General features: G+C 41.8%; 2 protein-coding genes across 2 annotated transcripts in view; one reads left to right on the top strand and one right to left on the bottom strand.

Annotated features, from left to right (window-relative positions):
* Positions 1-21,781, top strand: part of nitr10 (novel immune-type receptor 10) — a 45,785-nt gene that overhangs the window by 17,177 nt on the left and 6,827 nt on the right.
* LOC128628752 (uncharacterized) lies at positions 11,013-12,815 on the bottom strand. The gene is made up of 6 exons (XM_053675829.1): positions 12,670-12,815; positions 12,230-12,571; positions 11,981-12,016; positions 11,758-11,856; positions 11,556-11,593; positions 11,013-11,426 (listed from the first exon to the last, which is right to left on the bottom strand). Exons 1-6 carry the CDS (start codon positions 12,719-12,721, stop codon positions 11,307-11,309), a joined length of 687 nt encoding a protein of 228 aa, XP_053531804.1. The 5' UTR covers positions 12,722-12,815; the 3' UTR covers positions 11,013-11,306.

Genomic DNA, 21,781 nt, shown 5'->3' with positions numbered 1-21,781 from the left:
CACTTTTCAGTGCACTTTCAAAACAACAAACAGAAAACTCACGCCTTTTTCTCTGTTAGGTTCAAGTTCACACTTCTTGTCGTTGGTTTGTGTATGTGTTTATGAGTGTTTATGTGTGTGAGTGTGTGTGTGTGTCTTGTCTCTTTCTGTGGGTTCAAAAAAGCTCAAACAGCTACAAATAATTAGACTGTCGGTTAGACCCGCCTCCTCTCCATCCACAGCTGAAGCTCGACCACGCCCCCACTGCCACAGTTACTTTCCTAAGGCTTTGCAGTTTTATTTAAATTACAGGTGGTATTTATTTATTTATTATTTGTGTTTGTTCTTTCTTTTAGCTTTTATGTTATATAATATTCATATATTGTAATGTTTATGTTCACAAACATAAAGACACAAATACACATTAACACAGAAGTTTAAATCAGGCTTTACTGTGTGTGTGTGTGTGTGTGTGTGTGTGTGTGTGTGTGTGTGTGTGTGTGTGTGTGTGTGTGTGTCTGTGTGTGTGTGTGTGTGTGTACAGTGTATCTTAAGAAAACACTTAACATAATATAACTTTTGATAAAACTTGGTCCTGATCTCTTTGGTGGTGGTTTGGACTCCACGTAACAATGCACCATATTTCTGGTCCTGAAGTAGCTGCTGTGTGCTACAGAACCACCATCTTGATTAGAACCACTGGATTTATAAAAGTCTAACATCTCTTACAGCCCTGATAAAGAATGAATCAAACTCTTTAGTTTATATCTGTCACTTTAAACCACAGTGCTGTTTCCATTAACACTGACACACACTCTCTGGTGTGAGATGGAAACTAGAGGACAAACGTCTCAAACCAAACACCAGCGTGAGGCCATTAAGGTTTTCACCACATCAAAGGTGCTGAAACTGCCGGACTCATAGACTGCAGCAGCACTTTGTCTAAACGTTCTGAATGAATAATTTTGGACATGTTTTATACAGGTTAATCATTACACGATTCAAATCTACCCAAAGGTGTGAGATTATACTTGAATTAATCCCAGTTCTGTCTCTGTTGTTATGTCCTTTAGGGTGGATAACAGGCCTCACACAGATAGAGCACAGTCTCTAGCACAGTTTGAATAAATAGTGCTCTCGACATTCTACATGATATTTTTAGAGACATTTTTATGAATGAACTCCAGCTCTTTTGTGTTTTAGCCTGAGATTCTAACATGAAGACATTTGGACTGTTGAAGTGACCCAAAAGAAGTCAGTGTGAGCTGCTGATTAAAACACTCAGTCTCAGAAACTCAGAAACCACAATGCTATTTCTGTTTAACTGAAACAACTGCATGATGTGAGAGAGCGCTGCTGCAGCCAGTAACACTTCTACAAATGTGTTAAGAGCGTTCTCACACTTGGACTGAACACTCGAGTCCACTCTCATGACTGCTTCTAGGCTTGTTAGTGGGTGGGGCTTATAATCACAGGTTTGCTGTCACACAGAGGAATTAATTCTGAGCCATGGATCACTTCTGCCATTAAGTAAGAGCTGCATGTTGTTTGTGTCATGCAGGGTTACATGGGTACATTTCATTAAAGGGTGGATTGAGGAGCTTTGCGGAATGCTTTAAGCGACAGCCGTCTCCATGGAAACGCGTGTAACACACCTTACGTTTCCTGGGCCATGTGAGTCGCCATTTAACAGGTATGTCGTTATTTTAGGTTTAAGACCGTGTGATCATTCACTAATATTCTGTGTCTGTTTTTTCCCCCCACGATTTGCGGTGGCCAGCTGCAGAGGATCAGTGTATCCCCGTGTTGTGGTGGTGGGTCTCTTGCCTGAATGTGCTCAGGTTCTGTGTCTAACCACGGCTGATGTGAGGAAAACTCTCCACAGAGTCAACCCAAAGAAAGCTGCTGGACCAGACAACATTCCCGGCAGAGTGCTCAGAGAATGTGCAGATCAGCTAGCAGATGTTCTCACTGACATCTTCAACATCTCCCTGTCGTTCACCGTCGTTCCAACGTGCTTCAAGGGCACCACCATTGTCCCCATGCCAAAGAAGTCTTCAGTGTCCAGACGCAATGACTACTGTCCCATTGCACTCACACCCATCATCATGAAGTGCTCAGAGAGGCTCGTCATGAGGCACATCAAGACCCTGCTGCCCCCCTCACTGGACCCCCCCTGTAATTCGTGTATCGTCCTAAATGCTCAACAGATGTAGTCATCGACACCACCCTACATCTGACCCTCATCCCCCTGGACAAGAAGCACACCTACGTTCGAATGCTGTTCATAGACTTCAGATCAGCATTCAACACAATCCTTCCTCAGCACCTGCTTGGAAAGCTGAACCTACTGGGCCTGAACACCTCCATCTGCAACTGGATCCTGAACTTCCTGACTGGGAGGCTTTAATCAGTTTTTTTGTTTATTGTGAACATCATCTCCAGCACCACCACACTCAGCACGGGACCCCCCAGGGCTGTGTGCTCAGTCCACTACTGTTCACTCCGCTGACTCACGACTGTGCAGCAATGCACAGCTTCAATCACCTCATCAAGTTCACCGATGGTCGGTGTCATCTGCAAGAACCACGAGTCAGCGTACAGAGAGGATGTTCAGCAGCTAACAGACTGGTGCAGAGCCAACAACTCTCTCTGAATGTGGACAATACAAAACAGATGCTTGTTGACTTCAGGAGAACACGGACCAACCCCTCTCTGCTGAACTTCGACCTTTCCTCCATGGAGATCGTCAAGAGAGCATTCAATTTCAGAAAGTCTGTGAAATTTCTTCAGTAACTATTAAAATTTACCTGATGATAATGTACCTCATGACTACAGAAACACAGAAAATAATAAATTAATAAATAATAATAATAAATAATAATAAATTAATTAATTTTATTAAACAGAAATGAGGCCTGATGTCCCACAATAAACACTACGGACTCTCATGAGGATGAATATTTTTTTAAACACTTTTTTTTTGGTGGTGGTCCTGGGGGGGGGGGGGGGGGGGGGGGGTAGCTTTTTGCTCATATATTGTATATTTGATGTTATAAATTGCCCATATGCAGTCTCATTTTCTGTGAAACTGTCATAAAGGTATTTCGTGGCAGTGTTATTTATATGGAAAGATTATTTAATGGTAGATTGTGCCTTAAATTAACAAATCCGTGTCCTCAGCACTCTTACTGCTGTGTGACATCCACCTGAAATGCACGAGCGCCTCACACTTTACAATTTAACTGTAGCCTACAGATCAGGAAAACCATCCTGATTTTATTTTGTATATTTCCTCAATCCTCTGAAATGATTCCTGGTTATGCCACTTCCAGCACAACACACACCTCTCTTCTACAGAATCAACAGAACCTCGGCTTATGTCTGTCAAATAGCCGTGTTTTTACATTGTTCTTCACTTAAAATAGTTGATTAGTGTTTAAAGGGAATGTAAGGGAACACATGGAGTTGTGAATGAGGACTTTATGGTCCAAAAGTCTGAGAGCACTAGTGAAAATGCTTCTGTTTGGCGTTATTTTTCAATTTAAAACAAAACTTTTGATTAAAAATGATATTATCAGCAATAACTTGAGTGAAAAGTAGAATGTTAGAAATATTGACATAAATTTCAGAGTTTGTTAGTATTTGGTATGTCCCCTTTTTGTTTTAATGACAGTGTGCACACAAGCGGACTTGGGCTTTAATGATCCATGGATATGGATTGATCCGATGTATCAGTGCGATGCGTAAACATGGATGCACGTATAATTTTTAAGATGGACCAAAGCCGGGGTGGCTAATTGGGAGAATTGGTAGAATTCCTGGTGGGCCACTCATAAATTTGGGCGGCAGATGTACCACTCGCCCGCTTTCTCTCAGTACCTCTCTCACACACACAGACACACACACACACACACACACACACACACACACACACACACACACACACACACACACACACACACACAGGAAAAGCAAGTGTTACATTACTGCATGAGTGATAACTTATGTAACTAATTACACTACATTTGTATGTAAAGCAGCACATCATTACTTATGCATTAAAAAGTGCCCTTTTCTCACATCACATGCTCTCTCTCTCTCTCTCTCTCTCTCACACACACACACAGACACACACACACACACACACAGCGGCTAACCTAGACTATTCTGACAGATGTTTGCTGTCATTACATCTTCATGTTACCCAGAGATATTATTGTGACCCTTTAGTTCCGTGGAGGAATTGCAGTAGAATTGTGCTTCAAAGTCTTCATTTCTTTATTGAAAACAGTTGTAAGAACATAGAAAAACGAATAAAAAAGGGGCTATCCTACAATTCCCGAACATGGTCTCAAAACTGTGTCCCTTCCCCCTGTGAAATATGAACATTTAAAAAAAATATTACATAGGCTCCTTCAGATAATTAATGTACAAATGTACATTTAAAAGTAGTTAAAACATATCTAACAGAACGGAAAGTGTTTATTTTTTACAGCATCATGGTGTTTTTTACAAATAGGGAATTAAACCTCAGTGCGGAAACAAAATGTCCATCTTCAACTAATCTTAACTAATATTAACTAACGAATTAACCAGGGCCGTTAGCTGGGCTGTTAATCATCCAGGGCGGAGCCCAGATTCTTCTGCATCAAAAAACTTTTTTAAATGTAGTTCTAAATACACTGTTTCCATGCATTTTCTTCTAATTGCTTAAAAAATGTGAAAATTGGACAAAAAGTTGAATTTATCATTAAACTGCCTCGGGTGTTATCACTGTTTGCAGGACTACTGGAACGATAAAATATCAAACTTTTTGGCTGTCTACCCTGAGAATAGACTAGTTTGGAGTTGCTAGCCAAGGGGACGCACAACTAAGCTATCACTGTATGGGTTTAACTGCTAGAGCCATGCAAAGTACTTTATCTGTCCTTCTGCTCTGCTCATATCATCTTCACATAACTTGGAACTCATATAGACATTTACACATGTTGGCGTTCGTTGCATTCTTATGTGATCTCGCGTCCTTGAGAACTTGTTCTGCTGAAGTTCAATTCCAATACTCAGGAACTAGAAGTAGTGGGGATGCATGAAATTACCCCGGTGTGTTCTTGATATGGAGGATGCATCAGATGCAGCCCTGAGTGCACCGAACACTCCTGAAGTCCCAAAACAATAGCGGATGATGTAAGCCTGACCCATACGTGTAGTTTTAGTGTATCTTTTAACGACAATAATATAAATAAATCAAAATATGAATCTAAGAAATAATTTTAGATAACTTCCACTTATGCCTGACTTTAGAAAGACTACTGATCTGCTAGAATCTAACACGGGCACACACACACACACACACACACACACACACACACACACAAGGTAGTGGTCAGATTCAGTGTTATTGAGAGTTTTTCTTACCGATGGCAGGATATCACTTTTTTCTGATTTTCCTTCCATACATCCATTTTCTCTAATGCTTATCCTACACAGGGTCGTGGGGAACCTGGAGCCTATTCCAGAAAGCCCGGGCACAAAGCGGGGGACACCCAAGACTAGGGGTGCCAATCCATCGTAGGGCACACACACATACACACACACACACACACACACACACACACACACACACACACACACATTCATACTGTCCGGACACTTTGGACATGCCAATGCATGTCTTTGGACTTGGGGAGGAAACCAGAGTACCCAGAGGAAACCCCCGAAGCACGGAAAGAACATGCAAACTCTGCACACATAGGGCAGCAGCGGGAATTGAACCCCCGACCCTGGAGGTGTTAACTACTGTAGGTGCTAATCACTAAGCCGCCATGTCCCCTTTTTCCAGTATTGTTTTCATTAAAAACTACTAAGCATTAAAATGTTTGTTTTTACTGAAGAACTAAGGAGATATGGAGACACCCATAGAGTGTGACCCAAGGCTAGAAACCGAAGATACCTCCAAATTCTCAGAGCATGTAGGCATCACCGGATGACACTGATTACTCCGAGGTTTCACCCTTGGATGAAACCCCCAACTTTTCATCCACCACTGAAACGGTCTCCTGTGCAATCAATAGGCCCAATGTTATGACTGTGGCTGATGCTGCCATAAGGCCCAACAGTCTCTCGTAGAGACTGGAGCGGAAACCGAGATCCCGCTTTATCTTGTGCATTGTTGATAGGTTTGACTCTAAGCATATTGGGATAGAAACGCCCTCATCGTAGTATGAATCCTTATAACCTCTAGAAAAGGTTCAACCTGAGCCTGAGATTCTTCATGTGGGCAACAACATCTCGATGTTGAATCACCAGTTCTCTGGATTGTGCTATAATTAACCAGCTGTCCAGGTAGTTTAGTACGCGGATGCCCTGGAGTCGCAGTGGAGCTAGAATGACATCCACACACTTGAAGGTGCAAGGGGATAAAGCTAGCCTGAAGAGAAGAACCCAATATTGGTATGCATTGCCTCCAAACACAAACCTCAGGAACTTCCTGTGACTGGACTATATTTATATGTGGAAATATGTGTCTATTAGATCTATTATCACAAACCAGTCTTCAAACTGAATCTGTGGAATGATAAATTTGGGCATCAGCATCTTGAACCTGTATGTCCGAAGAGTACAGTTCAGATGACGCAGATCTAAAATTGGCCGCATACTTCCATCTTTTTGCGGCGGACCAGGAAATAAGAGCTGTAAAAACCTCCCTCCCTCAGGGAACGAGGGACCAGTTTCTATGGCCCCTTTGTCCAAGAGTGATCTTATTTCCTGCACTAACGTCTGGCTCTGCTCTGTGCTGACTACTGTGGTGAGCACACCTCTGAACCGGGGGAGGTCGACCTCTGAACTGCACCCAGTAACCTTTTTCTACAGTAGACAGTACACAGAACCCCTGAAGACACATTTGGCAGTATTTCCCACACTGTCAGATGGTCTTTTAGTGATGTTAACTTTTCCACGTTCTACTGGTGGGAAAGCATCAGATTTTCGTTGCCCTGTGACAGCTCGCTGACCAGAGAACACTGAAAACTTGGGACAGCTTTGGTTAGGGGAGGCCCTACAGTGTATTGGGGGCTAACTGCCCTAACAACCTAACAGTCCCTAATACGTCCCTCCACAGCCCCTCAGGACAGCTCCTCTTGGTCTGCTTGGGCTTTATGACCATTCTCAGATCAGGCCTAGTAGTAGGCCACGACTGCGGCCGCCCGGTTCCGCTGGCTGTCTGCGGAGGTTGGTGTGCTGCCAAACTCACCTTCTGTGCCTCCCTCGCATTAGCACTGGCTCAGGCTCCACTCATGGATGCCTGGCTGAACTCGACACAACAGGGAAGAAACTGGCTGAATGCTGCCGGATGTCGAGCTCACTCAACAGGTATGCTTCATAGGCCTGCAACACTGCAATTGTCTGCAGTGACTCACAAGCAAGACCCACTGCCGCATAGGCCTTGCCCACCAACACCATAGCGGCCTTCCATGGCTTTGATGGCAAAGCCCCCCTAAAAAAACCTGCCGTCGATGGAGAGAGGTAGCTCGCAAGCACCTCCTCCACCTTTGGCATAACTAAATAGCCGTGCCATTCATTCCCAATGATGGCTGAATAATCCGACATCGCGGGTTTATAAATACGGCTTATGCATGGTTTTCCCCCAGAAGTGTGCTATTTTGTAATGCACTTCTGGAAAAAGCAGAGTTTTCTGTAGTATGAGGGAGATTTATTTTCAAAATCCAGTGGAGAGCTGCACCCAGAAGACAGAACAAGAGAGAGCAGCGCTCGCTTCCGGCTCCTCTTCCAGATCCGTACGAGATCCACAGGACCTGAGCCAGCTGGCTGCCTCAGCAGCGGCCGGCCCAGATCTGCGAGGCTCTTAAACCCAGCTCCCTTCGGCCGAGAAGAGAGCGAGTCTTGAGCGAAGCTGCCTAATTGTAAGGCGTTAACAATGTGCACCCTCAGATCCCTCGAGGGCAGCCCTGGCATGCTCCATCCTCAAACAGAAACTGTCCCCCCCACCGCTCCTCCCAGGGTTGAGACAGGAGCAAGGCATAACACACTTACTGAATTCTCTCTCACTCATACTTGATACTTTTCTCCTTTTTTTTAAAGGGACAGAAAAGTAAAGTGATTTTTCTTTCTTTTTTTTAAAGATAGAGAGGTAATGAAGAGTATTTTTGTGAGCGTTACACAATTGAACGACATGCAGTCTCACTGAAGATAATAAGGCTGGCGGCGCGGTTCACAGGTGCCGTTTATATATCACGTGACGCACTTAATAACTACGTCTGCTGATCACAGCAGGCCTATAAATAGGCATGATGTTACACAAGCTTCAGATACCGGTCACGTGCGAGGTGCTTCCCACAGCGTTCAGCTAATGCAATGTGGAGTTCCCTTTGAATGGGAACATATAGATGATGAGTTCTTAGTGGATCATACTTTTTCAGAAGATCCACGGAGCATTTAGAAATAGAAATACTGATTGTGTTTATTGTACAAACACAAATGAACAATACACAGAGCACAGTAACAAAGAGAACTTACAAAGTTGATGGTCGGCGTCACGGACATAGGATGCGTGATGTTAAATCATCTCTGACGGTAAAAAGCCTTTTTCTGATGTTACAACCCAACTATACACTCTTATACCTCTAAGCCTCTTTGAAATGTTTTGTGAACAGGAAACCAACTGGGAATGAAACAGTGTGTTTTATGGCAGGATTGACCTCCAGATAATTAACTCACCCTAAAGAACTGTATGATAAGTTCCTGAGAATGAGTTGGTGGTAACAAGAGGCCAAATGTTTCCCATACAAACAAGGGTGTGTGTGTGTGTGTGTGTGTGTGTGTGTGTGTGTTAGTGTGAACACTTAAGGGATGTGCTGCTACATCTATGAAGAGCCATCGTCAAACCACAATGCTATTTCTGTTAAACTGAAACATGTGATGTGACAGAGCGCTGCTGCAGCCAGTAACACTTCTTCACATGCATTAAGAGCGTTTGGCTCGAATACTTGAATCCACATCCAGAAATGATTCTGGGCTCGTTTGGGGGCGGGGATGAACATCACAGGTTTGCCTTCACATTGAAGAATTCCTTCTGAACCGTGGATCGATTGTGCAGTTCCATACGTCACTTTTGTACACACAGGTTTGCAAAATGGCAGCCATTAGGTTCATCCTTTTCTTCTCAGGTGACGAAGAACAGCAGTTTTTGGAAGCACGGCATGTCATCATGCAGGAAAACCTGCAAAAGAGAAGTCATTCTGATGTAAGAAGATTTTTAGCCATGGAGGCTGATGCTGAGCCAAACTGCTCCAGTGCTGTGAAAGTACACCTCTCCCTTCCCACCTTACACTCTGTAACAGTGGACTACATAAAGTTTATCCCAATATGCAGGTAATACAAGGTGAAATAAAAACACACCCACTTTAATACTGACACAAGGCCAAGTAGACACGTGTTGTCTTTCCTGTCCACACGTTATATTTGTAGCTTGTGATTGTAAACTAGAGGTTGCATTGGGACTGGAATCCTGCTGAACCCACAGAAAAGTTGCAGGAGTGAGAGATATGAAGATCACAGGACAAAGAACGTTCACTTGGGAGTAAATGCTTTATCCTTGTCAGGGTCTCTACAGTGTAAAAATCTATCATATTGTGGGAAATAGACTAAAGTGATTAGAAAATATTGTGGACAGGTTCAGATAAAACAATAACTGAGTAAGAGTAGGATTGGTCAGAATTCCTTCAAAAGTCAGCAGGATTTGGATAAAAACAATTACATATAGTTCAAGAAGAAAATCTCCTTCTACGACATCTCATCACTGAATCTGGATTTAATCTCCCTCCTCAGTTCTTTAAACACTTTAACAAGTTCAGTGCAGCTAAAAGTGCTGATGTAGTGCTGCGTCATTTCCCATCACGACTATTTGTAGACTACATACAGCCTTTTTTACTGAGACTTTACATCTCATTACAGCTACTGGACCAATCAAATCAGTCCACAGCTTCAAAACATCCAATCAGGGGAGACTCTGAACCTGGTTTTCTACTGAACAAACAAGTTTTCCATCACCGATACAGTCGGAGGAGGTTGTTTCATCTCCTTAGCTTTAACATCAATTAGTAAAAATAAAACTATCATTATCTTACATTACAATCACTGCTGCAACTTTGTTGTTCTCAGTGTCCACTCCCTTCTCTCCAGAAATGTGACCTCCTCCTGGATTTGTCTGGGGGTAACTTCAATCCAGCCTCGGCTATGCGTGACTCCACCATAAATACCGTAAATACCTTAAAAGCTTAACCTCATGCTGGGGTTTGGTTTGAGATGTTTGTCCTCTAGTTTCCATCTCACACAAGAGAACATGTGTGAACATTAATGAAACAACAAAACTGCTTAAAGTGTGAAATAGAAACTAGAGCATTTGATTCTGTCTTCATCAGGGCTGTAAGTGATGCTACAACTCAACAGCAGACTGAACTGAAAGATGTGTTTATTAATTATAAACTATACAGAAATTTTAATAAATGTGAAAAAAATTAATCCAATCTATGCTCACAAACATCACTCACATAAATGTCTGAATATAATCAGGGAGGACTATTAGGTACATCGATAATGGACTTTAACAAAATGATGACACACACAGGGTAATATGGCATTTGTGGAATTTATTAAGGAGGCACAATGTAAATTGTGTAAAAACATTAAGATAAATAAAACCTCGACACTTCATCAGTCATCAATATACATTTCTAATGAAACTGAATATTTATTGCCTGGAGATTAATTTCAGGTTAAACAGTGGAATCTCATCAGTAATGCAGTAAACACTCGTCTTTATACTCAGCCCCCTTAAAGGTCCTCAGTATTTCTGGAAAATTGTTCAAATGTATAAAAGTTTTACATTTACAGATGTACTGACTACTAAAGGTTCAGATAATCTACATTAATTACGATATTCACCAGATTTATCCTCTTTATAAAACTCCTATGTTTCAAAGCAAAATAAATTAAAAACACAAGTTAAAGCAAGATGTGAACCATGAGCCGTTCTTTAATACTTTAACCTTCAGAATCAAACAAAATGTTCTTTTACATTCTAGAAATCATGTGCAAGAGAAAATGCTGAGAAAAAATCCCAAATATAAGACTTTCATTCAAGAAAGAAAAAAACAGCAGGATGTAGGATTTTGATCAGAAATATTTTTTAAAGCTTCATCCATCAAGTGAAGCAAATCAGTAGATGAATGATGTTAGGAGTCACCATGGAAACGGCAATAACACTTACATTTTGCTTGTGTTTCAAGTCTGAAGTCATTTGTCTTTATCTATTTTATTTTAACTTGTGCATAAACGTCTTCATGGCTCTTGTCTCTGGATGTTCTGGAGGATGAAGGTTTCTTAGCAAAACTCACAGCTGCATAGTTCAAGACATCTTCATCATCAGCCTGATAAAGAACAAGAGCCGTTATTGTGTAAATAGCTGTCTATTAGAATTCTCTGTGCATTGTGGATTGTAGGTCAGATGTGGATTTATTTAACAGAATAGAATCACAATTAATAGAAGACTGGATTACCTGATTGGTGGGAGTTTGATGGTTTCTTGATGAAGCACCTGAACAATAATACACATAAGTAAAGTTTAAATGTAGAAAGGATTCACATTTTGGTGACAGATTTATACAGTAACTCTATAAATAATAATAATAATAATAATAATAATAATAATAATAATAATAATAATAATAATAATAATAATAGTAATAAAAGTAAACAAACCTTTTCTCTGATTTTTATATAAAACTCCAAGCAGAAACACGATTACAATAAGAGATATTATAATGGAGGTCGTTAAGACAATAATCCAAAATTTGTCTCCTGAAAATGATGAAAATGAACAACTTGTATAAATATTGGATGATTTATTAACAGGAAAAGGTTTTAACTACAGAAAATTCTGTTATAGAAAGTGAAAGGAAGTTTATTTGATCAAAACTCTTACCTTCTCCATCACTGCTCTTTGAACCCTCATTGGACCGTGTACCAGAATCTGTGTTGTTGTTAACCGTTCCAGGTGTAGGACAGTGTTTCATCTCTTCACCTTTACAAATACATTGGAAAGCAGCAAATAAACAGAAATGATACTAAATATGAATAATGTGAAATATTCAACATTTAATGCATATGTACACATAATTCTGGTTAAAGTGTTGATCTGGAATTAGCAGGTTATCAGAGTAAAACTGTTTACCTTCAAATTGCAGACGTGTTCCAGATGTGAACTTTATTGAACTTCCCTCCACTTCTCCACAGAAATATTCTCCTCCATCATCTTCTCTCGTTCCGATAATGTTGAGATCAAACTTCTGGTCATTTACAGTCATACTGAAGCGGATATCTTTAAATCCCTCTGCAAATTTGTAGCTATTAGTCCCGTAATATCTTACAAAATGCTGAGGCACTTTTCCAAAACTCTGTCTGTACCAAGCTAAATTATTTTTGTTTGTGACCTTGCTCATGCTACACTCCATAGTTACATTTTCTCCACGCTTTACTGTTTTCACATGAAGCTCCTTGATGTCAGAAGTTTTTACTGTAAAAAATTGTTTAATATTTAATGTTTAATGTCAGTAAATGATTTAAATATGAAATTTGAGTATTTTAAATGAAAGTTTTCAAAATGTTACTCACCAGCTGTGCAGAGAGAAAAAAGAGAGTAAAGCGCGACAAAGAGTGTGATCATCGTTCCTGTTTAGACAAAGTGATAGTGAGGTAATGAACTTGTGAGTTCAGTAGAAAAGCAGGTCCAGACTCACGCCTGATTGGATGTTTTGAAGCTGAGGACTGATTTGATTGGTCCATTAGCTGTAATGAGATGTGAAGCTCACAGTGAATTCTTGTCTATTCTGATGCTGTGATGAGTCACATGACTTTACAGATATGATGTACTGGAGCTCTATCAGTCCTGTGTGCTGGAACCTCTCTGATAGAAGAAGTTTAATGAAGTGCTTTTAGGTCAGCAGATCTAACAACCCCAAAGAGGAATAATGTGTAATCCCGCTGTGGGGGAGGGGGACGCAGTACAGTTTCAGTACGGTCCTTTCACAAATCATTTGTCTAAGGTAGAACCTGGAGTGAGCGTATATACGGGGTTTTACGGTAACCGTCAGACACTTGGGGGGAAACGCTCATCTGTATTATTTAAGATGTAGACACTAGAAAGGTTTTCATGCAAATGAAACACTCAGCATCACGGCGTGGTCCGGGGGTCACTGTGTGGAGGAGGTGAACTTACTGGATAGCTGAGTGAGGAAGCCAGTGAGGCCAGTACACTTCCAGTTTCAAGTTTGGTGATGTTGGGGAAAGGGTTGTTATTGTCAGTGGAGGAGACAGAAGGCCTTATTGATAAATAAAACCACACTTTGCTAGGACTGGAGCAACGTTACTGTAATGAGCTCACCCTTGTGCTGCGAGTGTTTGTACTGAGAACATTGAAAAATACACACGTCTCATGTCGGCCTCCGTGGATAAAATCTTCTTACACCAGAACAGCTCCTCGTTTGCAGGTTTTCCTCCATGATGACATGCTGCTTGAGTGCTGGAACCAAATGAAACTAATAAAAACAATAAAAGGATGAACCTCCAGAAGAGCTGCATACGCATAAGTGAGGTATGGAATTGCAGAAGTGATCCATGGCTCAGAATTAATTCCTCTGTGTGACAGCAAACCTGTGATTATAAGCCCCGCCCACAAACAAGCCTAGAAGCAGTCACAAGAGTGGACTCGAGTGTTCAGTCCAAGTGTGAGAACGCTCTTAACACATTTGTAGAAGTGTTACTGGCTGCAGCAGCGCTCTCTCACATCATGCAGTTGTTTCAGTTGAACAGAAATAGCATTGTGGTTTCTGAGTTTCTGAGACTGAGTGTTTTAATCAGCAGCTCACACTGACTTCTTTTGGGTCACTTCAACAGTCCAAATGTCTTCATGTTAGAATCTCAGGCTAAAACACAAAAGAGCTGCAGTTCATTCATAAAAATGTCTCTAAAATGATCATGTAGAATGTCGAGAGCACTATTTATTCAAACTGTGCTAGAGACTGTGCTCTATCTGTGTGAGGCCTGTTATCCACCCTAAAGGACATAACAACAGAGACAGAACTGGGATTAATTCAAGTATAATCTCACACCTTTGGGTAGATTTGAATCGTGTAATGATTAACCTGTATAAAACATGTCCACAATTATTCATTCAGAACGTTTAGACAAAGTGCCCCAGTGTGTGAGGGTGTGGAGGAAGACTCGAGAGGCAGCCGGAATCTTAACTGATCTCCGGGTTCACGATTATTCAGGCCGCGCTTTTCAGTGCACTTTCAAAACAACAAACAGAAAACTCACGCCTTTTTCTCTGTTAGGTTCAAGTTCACACTTCTTGGCATTTGTGTGTTTGTGTGAGTGTGTATCTGTGTGTGGGGGGGGGTGTATATATGTGTGTGTGTGTGAGTGTGTGTGTTGTGTGGTGCACTCGTGCTCTGTCTCTTTCTCTTACTTGCAGGTTCAAAAAAGCTCAAACAGCTACAAATAATTAGACTGTCGGTTAGACCCGCCTCCTCTCCATCCACAGTTGAAGCTCGACCACACCCCCACTGTCACAGTTACTTTCCTAAGGCTTTTAGTTTTATTTAAATTACAGGTGGAATTTATTTATTTATTATTTGTGTTTGTTCTTTCTTTTAGCTTTTATGTTATATAATATTCATATATTGTAATGTTTATGTTCACAAACACAAAGACGCAAATACACATTAACACAGAAGTTTAAACCAGGCTTTACTGTGTGTGTGTGTGTGTGTGTGTGTGTGTGTGTGTGTGTGTGTGTGTGTGTGTGTGTGTGTGTGTGTACAGTGTATATTAAGAAAACACTTAACATAATAAAACTTTTGATAAAACCTGGTCCTGATCTCTTTGGTGGTGGTTTGGACTACACGTAACAATGCCCCATATTTCTGGTCCTGAAGTAGCTGCTGCGTGCTACAGAACCACCATCTTGATCAGAACCACTGGATTTATAAAAGTCTAACATCTCTTACAGCCCTGATAAAGAAATAATCAAACTCTTTAGTTTATATCTCTCACTTTAAACCACAGTGCTGTTTCCATTAACACTGACACACACTCTCTGGTGTGAGATGGAAACTAGAGGACAAACGTCTCAAACCAAACACCAGCGTGAGGCCATTAAGGTTTTTACCACATCAAAGGTGCTGAAACTGCCGGACTCATAGACTGCAGCAGCACTTTGTCTAAACGTTTTGCATGCATAAGTCTAGACATGTTTTACAGCTTCATCATTTAATAATCATATAGTGTGAGAATATTCTTTAATTAATACCCTTTCTTTCTTGTTTTTAAAATGTTTTGTCTTTTAAAGTGGACAAGTCCTCACAGAGATCGAGCTCAGTCTCTAGCACAGTCTGTACATCAGATTTATCAGAGACGTTATCATCAATGAGTTTCATCTCTTTTGTGTTTTAGCCTGAGATTGTAATATAAAGACATTTGGACTGTTGAAGTGACACAAAATAAGTCCGTGTGAGCTGCTGATTAAAACACTCATCTATCTGAGGCTTGAAACCACAATGCTATTTCTGTTAAACTGAAACATGTGATGTGACAGAGCGCTGCTGCAGCCAGTAACACTTCTTCACATGCATTAAGAGCGTTTGGATCGAATACTTGAGTCCACATCCAGAAATGATTCTGGGCTCGTTTGGGGGCGGGGATGAACATCACAGGTTTGCCTTCACATTGAAGAATTCCTTCTGAACCGTGGATCGATTGTGCAGTTCCATACGTCACTTTTGTACACACAGGTTTGTAAAATGGTAGCCATTAGGTTCATCCTTTTCTTCTCAGGTGATGAAGAATAGCAGTTTCTGGAAGCACGGCATGTCATCATGCAGGAAAACCTGCAAAAGAGAAGTCATTCTGATGTAAGAAGATTTTTACCCATGGAGGCTGATGCTGAGCCAAACTGCTCCAGTGCTGTGAAAGTACACCTCTCCCTTCCCACCTTACACTCTATAACAGTGTATATAACAGTCTATAACAGTATATGTATATATAAGTCTATAACAGACTAGATAAAGTTTATCCCAATATGCAGGCAATACAAGGTGAAATAAAAACACACCCAGTTTAATACTGAAACAAGACAAGATAAGATAAACTTTCTTTTTTAATGAAGGTTGAGGGCGGATGCAAGTGCGGTAAAAGACGTTTATTGAGAGACAGAGAGAGAGGCAGACAAATCTAAAATGGTAATCCAAAGCATGGTCTAATAACAGTCAAAATTTCAGGCGATATACAAACAGGCACAAACTGGGTGAGGCTGGAATCCAAAAACTAGAAAGAGAAATAAGGTCAATGTGTGTGGGAAGGGTAGTCCATGGTGGCCATGTTTGTAGGCTGCAGTGCAGGATGGGAAATGTAGTCACTGCTTTGCTGTGCCATGACAGCACCCCCACAGGGCGCTTCTCCCGCGACAAAAATACACTCCCTCATCCGGGGGTCCTGGCCGGGAGACTAAGCAGCGTCCTCAGAGGAGCAGGAAGGCGGAGCATCATCCTCCATTGACTCTGCAGGCTGAACTTGGTCGTCTGTGTCAGCAGACTCGGGTGTGATCAGAACTCGGTCGTGTGTGTCAGCAGAGACGGACATGAGCAGAACTTGGTTGGTCGGGACATCGACTTCAGGCATGAGCAGAACCTGGTTGGTCCTGTTGTCAGTTTCAGGCATGAGGAGATCTTGGTTGGTCACATCGTCGATCTTGGAAAGGAACATGGCGTGGAAGGTCACATCGTCGATCTCGGAAAGGAACATGGCGTGGAAGGTCACATCGTCGATCTCGGACAGGAACGTGTCGTGGAAGGTCACATCGTCGATCTCGGCCAGAAACGTGTCATGAAAGGCCGTCTCTTCGAGCTCGGTCAAGAACATGTCGCACGAGGCCGTCTCTTCGACCTCGGCCTGGAACGTGTCGTGAGAGGCCATCTTCTCGACGTCGGCCATGAATGTGTCATGAGCAGCTGTCTCTTCGACCTCTGACAGGAACTCAGAGGTCATGTCTTCAACCTCGGACATGAACTCAGCTTGAGAGGTCGCCTCTTCGACCTGGGACATGGACTCAGCTTGAGAGGTCGCCTTTACGACCTCCGACATGGATTCGGCTTGAGAGGTCTCCTCTTCGACCTCAGAGAGGAACTCGGCTTGAGATTTCACCTCTTCAACCTCTGACAGGAACTCGGATTGAGCGGTCGTCTCTTTGACCTCTGACACGAACACAACTTGAGTGGTCGTCTCTTCGACCTTGGGCAGGAACTTGACTTTATGCTGGAGCTCTGGTTATGAGACAACCTCGTGGGTCTCCTGCTGGAGATCTAGGGATGAGAGCACCCTGTGCATCTCCTGTTGGAGCTCTGGAGCCGAGGTCACTACGTTGACCTCTCGCTGCAGCTCGGCAGGTGAGACCACCTCGAGGGTGTCATGTGGGAGCTCTGGAGATGAGGTCACCACGTTGACCTCTGGCTGGAGCTCTGCAGGTGAGACCACCTCGTAGGCTTTGAGCAGGAGCTCTGGGACCGAGGTCGCAACGTTGACCTCCAGCTGGAGCTCAGCAGGTGAGACCACCTCGAGGGTCTCAGGTTGAAACTCTGGGAATGAGACCGCCTCATGCATCTCATGCTGGAGCTCTGAGGATGAGACCAACTCATGCGTCTCACGCGGGAGCTCTACAGGTGAGACCACCTCTTTGATCACCTTTGATCTCAAGCTGTAGCTCTGGAGATGAGCTCATCATGTTGACCTCCGTCTGGAGCTCGGCAGGTGAGACCACCTCATGGGTTGGGCCATAAAACCAGGAAACCGTGAACCCAAGCCACTGTCTCTTGTCCGGCTTGGGGTCCGCTAAGCTAGAGAAGTACATTTGGCTGTGGAGCAAGAACTGCCTCGGGTTCCACACAATTCCACTGGGGAAACTGGACTGATATGAAAGCTGGCCAGACAGCCCCATGTACACTGCTGTGACGTGCTCCTCGCTCTCCTGCTGCATCCATGTTAAAGGTGTAGTTTTCTGTCATGTAATTGGCATAATGAAGGTTGAGGGTGGAAACAAGTGCAGTAAAAGACGTTTACTGAGAGAGAGAGAGAGGCAAACAAATCCAAAACGGTAATCCAAAGCATAGACTAATAACAGGCAAAACGTCAGTCGATATACAAACGGGCACAACCTGGGCGAGGCAGGAATCCAAAAACGAGAAACGAGAAACAAGGTCAATAACATGAAACAAAACGAGATGAGAACAACCAATTGGTATTGAGTTAAACTCAATCCATCCATGCATCCATTTTCTACCGCTTACTCCTTCTTCAGGGTCGCGGGGGAACCTGGAGCTAATCCCAGGGAGCATCGGGTACAAGGTGGGGTACACCCTGGACAGGGTGCCAGTCCATCGCAGGGCACAATCACATACACACTCACACACTTCATACACTACAGACACTTTAGACACTGAGTAAAACTCAATACTACTAAAAGTCATAGTATTTGAACAGTCTCTTATATACTGTGGTCTGAATGTGTGTGAGATTGGAAACAGGTGTGTGTGATTAGAATTCCGGAGAAGGTGAGCATGTGTGTGTGTGTGAGAAGTGTAGTCCATGGCGCCCATGTTTGTAGGCCGCAGTGCAGGATGGGAAATGTAGTCCCTGCTTTCCTCGTTACAGCAGCTCAATTACACAAAAAACAGATAGGAAAGAATAAATAGGAATAGAATTGAAAAAAATGTCTAAGAAAATATATACAATAGGAATAGAAAAATAAGAATAAAAGTAGTAAAAAATAATAATAATGGTAATATGTAAACTATGAACATCTTACTGTATGTACAGCTGAATACAAATATGAATATATACAGATGAGTAACACCTTGTTTATATACATAAATGGATTATTGCACAGTTAACAATAGAGGGTGAGCAACAAATAATAATAAATGAATAAATATTCATATTGCAGAATTATTGTGAATGTGTAGGTTGATGATGCAAAAACAACTAGCAGTGCTACATTATGTTGTTGTTGAATTAAAGAGTCTGACTGCAGTAGGGACCTAAGGTAGTACTCTTTCTTACACTGAGGGTGCAGCAGTCTGTTGCTGAAGGAGCTGCTCAGGGACCCCTAATGTGTTAAGAGCGTTATCACACTTGGACTGAACACTCGAGTCCACTCTCATGACTGCTTCTAGGCTTGTTTGTGGGCGCGGCTTATAATCACAGGTTTGCTGTCACACAGAGGAATTAAGTCTGAGCCATGGATCACTTCTGCAATTCCATACCTCACTTATGCGTATGCAGCTCTGCTGGAGGTTCATCCTTTCATTGTTTTTTATTAGTTTCATTTGGTTCCAGCACTCAAGCAGCATGTCATCATGGAGGAAAACCTGCAAACGAGGAACTGTTCTGGTGTAAGAAGATTTTATCCACGGAGGCCGACATGAGACGTGTGTATTTTTCAATGTTCTCAGTACAAACACTCGCAGCACAAGGGTGAGCTCATTACAGTAACGTTGCTCCAGTCCTAGCAAAGTGTGCTTTTATTTATCAATAAGGCCTTCTGTCTCCTCCACTGACAATAACAACCCTTTCCCCAACATCACCAAACTTGAAACTGGAAGTGTACTGGCCTCACTAGCTACCTCACTCAGCTATCCAGTAAGTTCACCTCCTCCACACAGTGACCCCCGGACCACGCCGTGATGTTGAGGTGTTTCATTTGCATGAAAACCTTTCTAGTGTCTACATCTTAAATAATACAGATGAGCGTTTCCCCCCAAGTGTCTGACGGTTACCGTAAAACCCTGTATATACGCTCACTCCAGGTTCTACCTTAGACAAATGATTTGTGAAAGGACCATACTGAAACTGTACTAAATATTAAATTAAATATTGTATTAAATATCTGAACATTTAGTAGTCAGTACATCTGTAAATGTAAAACTTTTATACATTTGAACAATTTTCCAGAAATACTGAGGACCTTTAAGAGGGCTGAGTATAAAGACGAGTGTTTACTGCATTACTGATGAGATTCCACTGTTTAACCTGAAATGAATCTCCAGGCAATAAATATTCAATTTCATTAGAAATGTATATTGATGACTGATGAAGTGTCGAGGTTTTCTTTATCTTAATGTTTTTGCACAATTTACATTGTGCCTCCTTAATAAATTCCAGAAATGCCATATTACACTGTGTGTCATCATTTTGTTAAAGTCCATTATCGATGTACCTAAAAGTCCTCCCTGATTATATTCAGACATTTATGTGAGTGATGTTCATGACCGGCTTAGTGGTTAGCACGTTTGCCTCACATCTCCAGGGCTGGGGGTTGGATGATTGTATGTTTTGAAGCTCTGGACCGATAATGAGATGTAAAGTCTCAGTAAAAAAGGCTGTATGTAGTCTACAAATAGTCGTGATGGGAAATGACGCAGCACTACATCAGCACTTTCAGCTGCACTGAACTTGTTAAAGTGTTTAAAGAACTGAGGAGGGAGATTAAATCCAGATTCAGTGATGTGATGTCGTAGAAGGAGATTTTCATCTTCGCTGATAAACCCTGTTATGACACTGACATCACGGGAAAGTGAAATAGCTGAACTACAAGTATTTTTTAAACAGTGGAGGAAATAAGTATTGAACACGTCAACATTTCTTTCAGTAAATATATTTCCAATGATGCTATTCACATAAATTTTTCACCAGACGTTTGTATTAAATCACAAAATCCACACACAAAGAAATCCAAACGTTAAATTGCATAAATAAAGTTACGTGTAATAAAGTGGAATACACTGGCCCATCTCGCTAGTGGGATGAGTTCCTGAGTGCCACTAGATCCAGTGGACTAAGTAATGTATCACAGTTGGCTGGACTATTAATAAAGGTGTGCGGGAGACCTGAATTCAACCCCGACTTAACATTTTTTGAGGAGGACCAGCCTGTCGGACAAACCTGTTCTGCCTTCAGCAGCTAATATGTGGTGGTGGGGGGGGGTAGCTTTTTGCTCATATATTGTATATTTGATGTTATAAATTGCCCATATGCAGTCTCATTTTCTGTGAAACTGTCATAAAGGTATTTCGTGGCAGTGTTATTTATATGGAAAGATTATTTAATGGTAGATTGTGCCTTAAATGATTAATTAACAAATCCGTGTCCTCAGCACTCTTACTGCTGTGTGACATCCACCTGAAATGCACGAGCGCCTCACACTTTACAATTTAACTGTAGCCTACAGATCAGGAAAACCATCCTGATTTTATTTTGTATATTTCCTCAATCCTCTGAAATGATTCCTGGTTATGCCACTTCCAGCACAACACACACCTCTCTTCTACAGAATCAACAGAACCTCGGCTTATGTCTGTCAAATAACCGTGTTTTTACATTGTTCTTCACTTAAAATAGTTGATTAGTGTTTAAAGGGAATGTAAGGGAACACATGGAGTTGTGAATGAGGACTTTATGGTCCAAAAGTCTGAGAGCACTAGTGAAAATGCTTCTGTTTGGCTTTATTTTTCAATTTAAAACAAAACTTTTCATTACAAATGATATTATCAGCAATAACTTGAGTGAAAAGTAGAATGTTAGAAATATTGATATAAATTTCAGAGTTTGTTAGTATTTGGTATGTCCCCTTTTTGTTTTAATGACAGTGTGCACACAAGCGGACTTGGGCTTTAAT

Source organism: Ictalurus punctatus, chromosome 25 (assembly GCF_001660625.3).
Source record: "Ictalurus punctatus breed USDA103 chromosome 25, Coco_2.0, whole genome shotgun sequence".
NCBI lineage: Eukaryota > Metazoa > Chordata > Actinopteri > Siluriformes > Ictaluridae > Ictalurus > Ictalurus punctatus.
Note: the sequence above shows the minus strand (reverse complement) of the source record. Positions and strands in the feature narration are given on the sequence as shown.